The 12,470-nt window shown below is 37.5% G+C and overlaps 2 protein-coding genes across 2 annotated transcripts; both read left to right on the plus strand.

Moving 5' to 3' along the window:
* Window positions 1-202: 202 nt before the first annotated feature.
* On the plus strand, window positions 203-5,827 carry LOC310965792 (anti-Muellerian hormone type-2 receptor-like; the record flags this gene model as incomplete). The annotated part of the gene is made up of 10 exons (XM_083939545.1): window positions 203-239; window positions 1,196-1,387; window positions 1,673-1,837; window positions 3,268-3,371; window positions 3,502-3,723; window positions 4,260-4,374; window positions 4,668-4,825; window positions 4,980-5,136; window positions 5,433-5,569; window positions 5,711-5,827. The coding sequence occupies 10 exons, from the start codon at window positions 203-205 to the stop codon at window positions 5,825-5,827; spliced, it is 1,404 nt and encodes a 467-aa protein (XP_083795671.1).
* A 2,561-nt stretch (window positions 5,828-8,388) lies between these two features.
* prr13 (proline rich 13) lies at window positions 8,389-12,470 on the plus strand. The gene is made up of 4 exons (XM_083939862.1): window positions 8,389-8,488; window positions 9,582-9,636; window positions 9,736-10,220; window positions 11,843-12,470. The coding sequence occupies exons 2-4, from the start codon at window positions 9,621-9,623 to the stop codon at window positions 11,888-11,890; spliced, it is 549 nt and encodes a 182-aa protein (XP_083795988.1). The 5' UTR covers window positions 8,389-8,488; window positions 9,582-9,620; the 3' UTR covers window positions 11,891-12,470.

The following is a 12,470-nucleotide window of genomic DNA, read 5'->3' on the forward strand; positions in this document are numbered from 1 at the left end:
TGAATCAGCTGCAGACAAAACCCCACTTGTATACAGATCATATTCCTTATCAGTAGGAGGTGATTATGTTGATAAATGTCCAGCCTGTTCACGCATGTGTGTGGCAGTGGGAATGATGGTGGGAAATGTGGGGAAACTCCTCGCATTCCCAGGACTGATAAATACTCCCTCCCTGCTTGCCGGGCGCTGACTCAGGGTGAACATGATCCTGCAACAGTGGTGGCTGATTTTGGCTGTGGGTGAGTGAACTGGCTTTCAAACAACTCAAACTCTTAAGCTGCGGGGGTATGGTTTTTCTGTGTTTATTTTGAGTGATTAATGACTGATTTGCAATTTGATAGCTCATATTAAATAGTTGCTGAAGCATTGTAAAATGTAAAGTGGCAGCTCAGTACAGTGTACCTGCTGTAACTCCTAACCTTAGACAACAAATCTTGACCTTATAAAAACTCTATTAGATAATGAAAATTGTATTTTAAGTTTTAAGTAACTTCCTAGATTCAATACAGTTTCAACCCACTGTACAAGCCAGATTTTAATCATACAGGGAAATTGCCGTTATGAATATGTCCCCTGACTTTTTAGCCTACTTCCTTTTTTGTTTTTACCTAGAATGAATACTGCATAAATGCATAACCCAAATGCGTAAGAATATAAATGGATGTACTGCCAGCATGTGCCCTGTAGCTACAATGTTGATAAAGTTTTTAAATTCTTTTTTAAATAAATCCCAGAGTCAGGAAGTGTAACAGCCGCAAACTTTATGTGCAGACGTGTCCCAACGAATATTATTGCTCTTGATAAGAAGTGCATTTGAGAGTCTAATTGTTTCAGTTTAGTGCAAATTAATTTAATTGTGTAAATATGTACAATAAATGTAATGATGTTCTAAAGGATATTGACTCCACAATGAAACCATCACCAAAGAAGATCTTTAGTCTCTAGTCTTATATACTGTATGTCTTCATGTTAAAGTACTTTAAACATAAAACATTATAGTTAGCAAGAAAGACAAACAGGGAGTGCAACAGTAAACAATAAGCTTAAGATTCTTAGTTTTCTTGCATGATAGGGTACAAGATTCAACATAAAGCCCAGATCACAATTCCTACTGTTGACAACCAGAGAGAAAAGGCAATTGTTGACCAATGTAACAACATCTACAGCAGCTGTTTTTCTTTCTTCCTTCTCCCAGAATGCATCATTACATGCATCTCCGGCCAGTTTTTTCCTCAGAAGAGACAATGTGTGTTCCAAGTGACTCCACGGAACAAGAGATACAGAACTGTTGGCAATGTGAGCGGGTCGGTGCAGCTCTGTGACAACACCCAATGCTGCGTGGGCTATTTTCTGATGATCGATGGCCAGCCAAAGGTTGACGTCCTCGGTAAGAAACCCCGGTTGAACTTAAAATATCTCGACCAGTACCTGTGAACTAGACTGCATCTAGATTCTGTTCTAGTACCACAATAAGAGTCATATACATTTTTGCATTTCTAATTTCTAATTTAGTTCCCAAACCCAACCATCATCATGACATGAAATGGGTTAACTGCTGTGATGTATATTATATAATATGTAATAAATGCAGCAGAGTCTGCAGGCTTAGTGTGGTTCTTGTGTATTTTTTTAAAAATTTGTCTCTATTGGGTTCCTGATTTTTATGTTGCAGCTTGTGATATTGTTGAAAAGTCTTGCCCAGATGCAACCTGCAAGCCACAAACACGCTTCAGTGGTCGCCTTGTTAAGTGTGTGTGCAACACTGACCTCTGTAATAGCAACGTCACATGGACCCCAGAGTCAGAAGAGCCTCGACCCACCTACTCTTACTCTGTAGGTATGATGACAATAGGATTGCTACCTAATCATTGAATATCACTTGCAACTAACGTAGTGATAAAACAATATCTTGACATTGTACCAGAGTGAGGTATTTTTGTTTTCATCACAGGAAATGTTATCATTGTTTTTTCACACACCCCATCTGCACCTCCACCCACATCTCTTGCAGATAAACCACCTTCTACTCCCCTTACATTTGAATTTTGACATTTTACTTCTTAGATAAACTCGAGACATCTGTTGTAATAATTCTGACTGGAGGTTTGCTTGTCGTGTGCTTCCTGCTGCTGTTTGCTGCAGCCAAATGGAGAATCCGATTTCAAAAGAAAAGTAAGACCCTTTTTGTTTTAAACATCAAGATCATAAAATCAAATAATTGACTGTCTACTTTAGTGGAGAACAATGGGAATTAAATTGAATCTGACTGTCCTAATTGGAAAATGCATTATTGCAGCCATACTGTATGTCCCAACACATGTTCTTGTCACAGTGATCTATGGCAATATGTAAAAGACTTATTCATAAAGAATAATGTTGTTGTTGTTGTTGTTGTTGTTGTTGTTGCAAAGCATGTGTTGATTTCCCTTACTAAACACAGCAGCTGAATGTCGTAGTTAATCTAGAATACATCAAATACCTTTACAGTGAGTTAACTGTTGTAGCACGCACGCACGCGCACACACACACACACACACACACATACACACACACTTATATTCGGAGGACATATTGTTGTTCCCTCGTTACTGCTCATCATGGTCAAAATGAGTTGCAATTACCTGACTTAACACTTTCAATGGCATACGCAGAAAATACAATAAGCAGTGGCGAAGACAGTCAAAAAGTGTTTCTGGTGGTTCATCTTCACCAAAAAAGGTGACATAAGGGACATATTTAATTTGTTTTATGTTATGTACACATTGTGTAGTGTATAAAGAGGGGACCTCTATTAACTCTTGAAGCACCAAACAGCATGCTGGGTACAGGAAAAAGGAAATAGCCTGGTCCCAAGATTCAGTTCTCATGATGTCTTTGTTTGACCTTGTAACTGTTTCATTCTCTCTGCTAGACTGACCTTGGTGTTTATATTTTCTGTAACACTCCCTTTTACCTCTGTGCCTTGTTTGTTACTCTTCATTCAGATTTGTGTGACTATTCAGTCTGGCTAGTTTAAAATTTATTGTGATTATTGTCAGATTAACTTTAATGAAATTGAATTGCCAAGTAAGTTAAAACACTGACACTGAAGATGACTCTTGCTTTTTGTTGCCCTAAATGTGCATACACAGAAAAAGACATACAGCTAAAAAAAAGGAAAACCAAGCTGAACAAAGGTAAACTTAACATATGACTACTACAAACTTTTGTTTACTTTGTGCATGAGCGTGTGTTGATTACAATACCTGTCTACTTTTATAATTTCAGAGGAGGATCCACCCTCCCTTGATGATTACAGTGTCTCACCACTGTGTTCCTGCCAATCAACAAAATCCTCTGAGATCGACATTGCTTACATTGAACTACAGCAGGTAAGGTTAGACTATATGGTCAGCATTGTGCAATATTGTCTACTGTCCATGCATATTGATAAGTAATCCAGTAAGGGGATGTATCTTACCATGTACGGTTATTTAACCTATATCTTCAAACATTTTTCAGATTGTGGGCCAAGGCCATTTTGCAACAGTTTGGCAGGGGAAATACCAGGGGTCCACAGTGGCTGTGAAGGTTTTCCCTGCAGCCTGGAAACATACATTTACTGCCGAGAAGGAGATCTTTGAGCTACCACTGATGAAGCATGCTGGGATTGTCCACTTCCTGGGCACTGGGAGGAATCCGGATGGAGGCAGTTGGCTCATTGTCCTGCAATTTGCTGAATGCGTGAGTGGCAACCAGTCGTTTAAATTTAGAAAGTTACTGTGCGTTTACACATTTTCTGATAGATCAAACGTTATTACAGGAAAAGGGAGAAAGAGTCATGGTATGAAAGCAAATAACGAGCATAAGGATTTCACATTGAACAACTGAATTGTGAAATTTAACCACAGTCGAATGCTTAAAGCTGTTGTAATCTATATTGTTATAATGGCAATCAAATGACACTGTGAAAGTAGTTGCTCACGGTGATGAACCTACAGAGACTTATCAGCTGAATCTGCAGCTCCCCTCTGCTTTACGGAGAGTTTCAGCTTTTTGTTCTTCCAGCTGCAGCACCAAACAGCAGACAGACAAACTTAGAGACTAGCTAGTGAACATACTGGAGCATTTAGCAGCTAAAGACACAGATATTTAAGCAACTGTTTGCTTCGTCAGTTCGTCATATCGACCTAAAAGGTGAGATGAGGTGGATGCATGATTTTTTTCTTAAAATCTAGCTTGCCTTCTTTAGTCTCTCACATCCATCTCTTTAATTTCAGGGTTCCCTCCACTCCTATCTGCGTAGAAACACCACCAACTGGATGTTGTCACTGAAGTTGTGCCAGTCTTTATCAGAGGGACTTTCTTATCTCCACTCTGACCTTCACAGATATGGTATTGGCCAGAATATTTCTGTGAACAAATGTGTGTGTGCATGTCAGTGTTGTAGCATACCAGTGTAGAAAACATAATGTAGCTAAAATATCAAACATGACTAATGATTATTAATAATAATTAATAATAATGCATCAAGGGAAGTATTTTTCTGGTGATTTCTGATTTTTTATAAAAAGTATTGAAAAAGCTGCATACAAACAGCTCCCATACTACAGGGATCCATCATTATTAACATGAAGCATCCAAACAAGTTAGAATCGTATTAATATTATGCATGTCTTTTCTTGCAGAGGCGCATAAACCTCCTGTGGCCCACAGAGACCTCAGTAGCTCCAACGTGCTTGTGAGAGCAGATGGTAACTGTGTCCTGTGTGATTTTGGCTGCGCAACCATCCTGCGTTCTTGTTCAGGACATCAGTGCTGGCAGGGCCAAACAACAAACCTGGAGGTGAGACTCATGGAGGAGCCATGACTTATTATCCTTAATTCACAGTAAAGTTAAATCAAAATAAAGTGAATGTTCGGTCATCTTTTGTGCAACATTGTATTTGTACGTAATTTCCCCTAGAATAAATTAAAATTACAATACTATCCATCCGCAGAGTTATTCTCAGTTGGGCACGCTGCGCTACATGTCCCCTGAGATCCTGGAAGGCGCTGTAAACCTGAGCAGCAGCCGGTGTCTCATGCTGGGGGACATCTATGCTTTGGGACTGCTGCTGTGGGAGATCTGGATGCGCTGCTCTGATCTATTTAAAGGTAAACTTCCGCTAATCATGAAAAGCCATCAGTAATTGAGATGGATGTCCAAGCAGAATCACCCCAGTAATGAACATAAACTCTGTACTGTACTGAATTTTTTACTCACTGTACTAAAGAGAAGGCCAAACATTAAAATAATTATTCAGTAAACATCACATCAATCAATACAGTCAGATTTTCCCAGTTTTTGCTTTTACTTTCCTATGAGGGTAATCTGCTGTTTACCACTTTACCTACAGTGTGTGGTGGTACTAAATGGATGTTAAAAATCGTGTAAATGTCTCCATCTACAGGCGCTGTCGCTCCACAGCATCTGTTGGCTTATGAATCTGAGCTGGGGGCTGATGTAACACTGGAGAGCCTCATCCAGTATGTGCTTCACATGGACAAGAGGCCTTCCATACCTAAACACTGGGACCTGCTACCACAGGTATTCTTTTACATGCTCACTTGAACATGCAGTTTTTTATTTGCTATGTAGCAATGAAGATACATATATATATGTATAGCTCATAAAATATTAATGATAGTGAATTAAGTTCGTCAATGTATTCTATTTCCAAAACTTTAGGGATCTGTGCTGCAGGAGCTCCTCACAGACTGTTGGGACTGTGACCCGGATGCTCGACTGACTGCTCAGTGTGTTGTAGACAGATTAGTCTCTCTTCAGTCTTGTTCCTCTCCATGATTTTTTGTTTTCCTTCTCGGTTTGACCTGATGTAATCTACATATCAAGCACTTGCCACTGTACCAAAACACTTCCATCACTGTTCGATTTTTAAAAAGTACCAGCTTTTAAGTTGGGAAGACTTTTATATGTATGCTTGGTTTTTAAGGTCACTCACAATCTAGCTCCACCACCACTTGCTGCTTACATCAACAGAAGAGCAGGTGCTGATTGTGTCACAAGGTGATCGTCTAGGTTAGATTGTGTTATTCCGTTGTGAGAAGCACTTTTAGTCAGTCAGCCTGGTCCGTCAAAAGTGGAAGAGAATGGAATTCAATCCCACAACACATCAGAGAACTAAACACATGCACATCTTTTACTAAGCACAATGGACGATCGATACACATACATGTCAGCACTAAAATAATTTGTTGTGAATGTGGTCTATGGGCTAGCGGACTCAACATACTATGTATTTAGGTTTTTTTGTTTTTTTTCACTGGTGTTTTGTATTCTGCGCTCTGTTATTTTACCTTACTACCTGTTCTGTTGACTTCTGTCCTGCTTATGTTGTTGTTCTTTATCTTGTTTGTTTGTATTTCTTTTTATTTATATCGATGCCTTTTGGCTAATTCTGGCATTTTTGACCCATATATGATCATGTGTTTTTAACCCATGCATGGTGTGTTTTATTAATTTGCACTGTCCCCTTCTTAAATAAACTGAATTGAATTGAATTGAATTGAGTTCTCTTTGTGTCCCAACTGTTTATCTTTTCAGTATATTATCATGAATTTGAACTGTACAGCTTTGTTAAAGTATGACTTCTTCTTCATGCTGGTCTCATCTTACGTTATGTTGCACTGTATTCTGCTAAACTATTTTGCTTTTCAGGGACAAATAAAGTTGAAATGTTTAGTCTTTTTATTTTCGATTTGGACATGTTTCCATTGCTCTCTTTATTTCTATTATTACTCACAACTGAATTAAGGAATTGTAATCCAGGTAGATTAAATTGATTGAAGTTGAAGTTGATAGCATATTGGAATTATTGTTTTTGAGAGTGATTAAAAAGAAATTGTATTTCTTCACACTCAGCAATAGGTTAGTTTGTATTGTTTGCCCAATGATTTATGTAGTGTTTGTAAATTCTGCCTCAAAGCTGTGAAACAAACTACCGTTTCACATTAGTGAGGCCAGCTCGATAAATATTTTTAAAAGCAAGCTAAAAACTTATCTCTTCACTTAAGCTTTTAATTAATCCTGGTAATTTTTACCCAATTTTAACAGAATTTTAATTCTATTATCTATGTTACGTATTCTATTGTTAGCTTGTTTTACTTTTTTTATGTGTGGGTTTTATCTTATCTTCATAATTTAGCACATATATTCCTGTTTTTATTGTCATTCTGTTTCTTTTTAATTTAAAGCACTTGGTGCATGTCATGTCCTTGTTGTAAAGCACTTTGGGCTGTTTTTCATGCATGAAAGGGGCTGTACAAATACAGTTTATTATTATTATTATTATTATTATTATTATTATTATTATTATTATTATTATATTATTATTTGATATACTTTGTCTTTGTGTTTAAATAATTAATAAAACGACCAAGACACTTAGAATGGCTAGTTACAATTAAAGTACAATTAAAGCCTTTTTCACAACAGATATTTTGACTTTTCATAGCAGAAAAATTACAGGTGGAGCTAATGCCATTAATGAGACCCTACATTTAGGGTTAGACTGTCACGCCACTGAGCAACCATGCTCAACAGGCCTTTTAAAAAAAAAAAATTAAAAAAAAAAGAAAACATTTTTGACATGTAGAAAAAAGAAAAGAGAAAATCACAATAAAAATAATGATGGCAGAATTCCTTTTAGCGGATTTAAGGTCCTGGTGTGCATACAGGCCCACTGCCACACTGCCATGACTTACTGGGACGCTTCAGTTGAACAGAACCATTGCTGATGTTAAATGCAGCATGTGCTTTTCCTACCAGTCATATTGCATAGTATATGAAAGCTAACATGTAAATGAACACAACCCTAATTTTTTGAATTGCATATGTGCTTTTCCTAAAATATCTTCTGTAAAATCTATTGTGATTTGTTTTTTGTTTTTTTAATGTTGCACATTGCTTGGTTTAGTTTTTTTCAATCGTTTCCAACTTATACAACTCACACACACACATAAAAAGGCATTACTTTTGAAGTAGTGACAAACAAAATCAAGATTATATTTAGGTGAGTCACTATAAGAGTTATTTTTGTTAATACATTAATAATTTGTGTTAAAATGATGTTTATTAAAGCTGCAGAAAGCCTGTGTTGAAGCTGTTTCAAATGTTGATCAATGAGGAAAGGGTTCTATTATTACAAGACTCCACCGGGATCCTTACTTATCTATCCTTACTGTCAATATCACTCACAATAGTTGGGAGCCATTATTATTATCTTTTGTACCCAGAGACTGTATAATAATATTGTAGATCAACTTTTCATGCAAAGCTCGCGGGACTTTTGCCATGACGTCGTGAACAACGTGCGCAGTTTTTAACAACGGGCGTGGTTTCCTGACTTCCTGATGCATTTTTGTTGCTGAAACTAATAAATGCGGAAAACCCACAGGGAGCCGAGAATACCTGACAGCTTTAACCGACCAGAGGCAAGTTCCTAAGGTAAGCCCTTGACACCGACAAACAGCTGATATTACGGAACAAAACAGCCAGAAACTAAAACAATCACATGATTTTGACCTATTATTTGTGATTTTTTTCACCTGGGATTAAATAGGTAAAGTGTTGCGAAATGAATAGTAGTTGTTGAGGCAATACCACAGTTTATGTTAAACACGTCATGTGACTTTATGTAATGTGTCTGACTAAAATGACTAAATCGTGAGGAGCCGTTTGATATGCAGGTGTTTTGTAAGAAGTTACAGCCTAAAACAGTTTTAAAACTACGTAGACTAAACTTCTGTGCAGCGAAGGTTCATGCATTATTAGACTAAATGTGTTTTAGGTGTACTGTAGGCCACCTAATAAACCGGCAGCTGAGTGTCTTATCTTTCACAATAATTTGTATTTCAACCAATAAAATCTCAATTTAAATCTAAATATCATGGCACAATAGGAAAGTTGCAACAATTAGTCTTCCCAATCAGATGATAGATCAGAATATAAATAATTAACGATTTTGATAATTTATTAATTTTTTTTATCAGATTATCACAGTCCCTAAATATGAGCATGTGCTGCTTTTGTACATTTCATATTATTGTAAGTTGGTTGTGTTGGACAAAACAAGTAATTAGAGGACATCTTCTTGTCCTTTGATACTGTAAGATAAAGTACAGAGCACGTACGGCCTATTGATAAATGGTATTGGAAACCTTTTGAAACTGATTTAATTTGGTTGAACATTTTTATATTATATATAATGTATATTATATGTTTTCATACATACTGTAGCAGTAGATAGCATGTTGATCACCAAATTATATAAAAAATAAGTATTCATACAGCTGATATACTACAAGTTTTTCCAAGGAAATGTGATTATTTAGCCTAACTTTTAATTTATTTTTTAAATTCTTTAAATGTTTTGTCTTGTTGGATTTATATTGAATCAACATCCACTACACAACATACTAAAGATACAGTGTAGTTACAATTACACTTGTAATAATAATAATATAATATATATATTTACATGTAATTCAGTTGTACCTATTGAATATTCATTGCATTTACCTTCTTGCTGTTTTCTCAGGATTTTGAAGTATTGACTTGTCTGGTCAAAAACATAACCATGTGGCCAAATCAAGGTGGGATATCATTGATAACCAGCATGTCATTATTAGATCTGATAATAGTAAAGATGTTCTAAAGAATATTGTGTTTATGTGCGCTTTTATGTATATCAGGTCCTCCCCCTCCAGTGGGCCCACCAAACCCTGCCTTCCCCCCTGGCTACAACCCTGCATATCCTGTATCAGGAGGACTCTTCCCACAACCTCCACATCCAACGTACCCGGCTGGGCAATACCCAGCAGCTGGCATGAACCCATCCATGGTACCAAATGCACATCCAGGGTCGATGCCTTATGGAGCTCCAGGACCTTATCCTATGGCCCCAAGTGGATATCCAGTGGTTCCTCCTGGAGGTGTTCACCCAGGTCCATACCCACACTCTCCAAAAGGAGGTCACCAAAAAGGCCATAAAGGCCACAAAAGTCACCACAAAGGTCACGACAAAGGGCATCATCATCATGGAGGGTTAAATCCCATGGCTGGAATGGGAATGGGAATGGCTGGAGTGGGAATGGGCTTGGTCGGACACAAAGCCCACAAAAAGATGAAGAAGGGGAAGAAGATGAAGAAAATGCATAAGGGGCACAAACACGGCAAGGTGAGATCAGGTTTAAAGATACGCCTTTTGTTGGTGAAGCATTAATGACTAGATAAAAAGATGAAGCTTGAACCTACAACCCTCAGACCCAGGCCTTCAACTTTATGTCAGTTATTCCCTGCTGCTAACAAGCGCACACCATCCCCAAACAGTGTCAATGAAGTCATGACTCAATGAGTGCAAAGTGCAGCACAGCTGGAGATGCAAGACTGATGGAAATCAACATGGTTTACTTGAAGAGGAATATTGGTACGTTCACACCGGGCCGCGATAGATGCGTCAAAACGTTTGAAACGCGAGTAATGTGTCACATGATATATATATCATATTTATCATTATATGATCAAGCGACACATTTAGAGCGACAGGCAGTTAGCGAGTAGGCACCTTAAGCTCAGCCATGTTGTGCTAAATGAGTAGTTATGCTAGTGCTAACCAGGTCTGAATGCTTCTAAAAGAACAGGAATGAGCTCTCAGATGAAGTGTGTGGCTCTTAAAAGAGCCGTTGGGTTTTAGTGAGATCAGACTGTCAGTGATTTAACCTCCAAAGTCGTACAGGGTGCTGAACTGTCTCTTCAAACAGCGGGTCTCCGGTAGATCAGACCGGGATACACTTCACGCTGTAATGACGGCTTTCTTCTTCTTCTTCCTCTGGATTACTGGGAGACTAGATGCCTTAAGGCACATTGCTGTCATACACAGGTCATAGTTATATCCATTATTTTATTATATCTATAGGAACAGTCCGGTTTTCCTGATGCAATCTTTGGTGATCCCCTGGATGTTATCACGGAGAACTTGATGACGCTTACTGCAATCTCAACACTGATTCGCTGATGCACCACATTATCGCTCAACACGCCTGAAAAGTTAAATATTTTTAACTGGCCCGATGGACGCGTTTGAAGCGACATCGCATCCATCTTGGCGCGCGTCTTGAAGTCACGTCTGTACCATTGACTTTGTATGTAACCCTGTCGCGTCTGACGCCCCAGGTTTGAACACACCTTTATGATTTAGGTTTATTCATAGACATAACATTCCCATTCAATCAAAATAGAAGGATGGTGAGAATAGCAACCATTTTTATGTGTACTGTGGCTATTGCAAAGAACTGTTACCATTGTAGCAGGCTAACTCATTCTAACGTCTTTTTCTTTTAAATGAGTAAAATTATCACAGCAAACAGTTCAATGTCTTTTCTACTCTCATCTGTTTCTATGGGTTAATTATATTGCCATGGCACTTCAAAACAAGCAATAGCCAGTTACTAGGTTGAGTTATGAATCATGGTGATGGCTTGTATGAGCACAGACAAACCACTTGATTATAAATGGCACTTATGGAAAGTTATTTGTTCTCTACACTTTTTATTGGTGATCAATCTGTGGAATACTTGATCCAATGAATCATTTGGTTTATAAGATGTTATTAAAAAGTGAAAAATAACATCAAGTTCCTGCGGCCCATGGTGATGTTTTTCAAAATGCTCTTTTCTTTATTTTGCATTTGTAAAATGTATCTTAAATGTAGTTAAACATTTGCTGTTTGTGTTTAAAGCTATAATTTAGAATTCATTAAAATATGAATTATACGTGTCATCTTTCTCTTTTTCTCCACAGTCCTCCAGCAGCAGCAGCAGTAGCAGCAGTAGCAGCAGCAGTGACTAAGACCACCACTTCAAGACAAGCCTTTCACAGAAATGGCTCTGAGAATTAACAATAAACACACTAAAGTCATACTTTAACACTCACTTTTAACAGAATGTGAAAATGAAAAAATGCTGGGTTTAATCATATTTTGCATGGGCTAATTATACTACAAATGCATGCCAAAGCTGCTGTTGTGAACATCTCCACAGCATTTGGCTGTATCTGCATTCTGTCATGTCTTGAATTTCTTTTTTCTTTGGTTGGTGGTGGTTACGTTCTGGATACGTCCCATACTTACGTCTTCTGTACAACAGTAGAAATACACTAGTGTACAAAAATACTAAAATAATTGGACGTGGGGAGTCCAAAGTTATGCTTTGAGAACATCTAACATTGTGATTTAGTAAAAAGTAAATATGTATATTATGTTGTTTTTTCTTTTCTAGAGATTGATCTAGAAGTGGAGAATGATACAGATACTTAATGTTTTTTTCTAATTTTATATTCACTGGCTTACACATGATTGTATTGTATCTGCACTAATTGTAATCTAAAATGGGTGTTCATGAATCAACCTTAATAAATAGATATAAATGAA

The sequence above is a fragment of the Echiichthys vipera genome, assembly GCF_963691815.1.
Source record: "Echiichthys vipera genome assembly, chromosome: X".
Classification (NCBI taxonomy): domain Eukaryota; kingdom Metazoa; phylum Chordata; class Actinopteri; order Perciformes; family Trachinidae; genus Echiichthys; species Echiichthys vipera.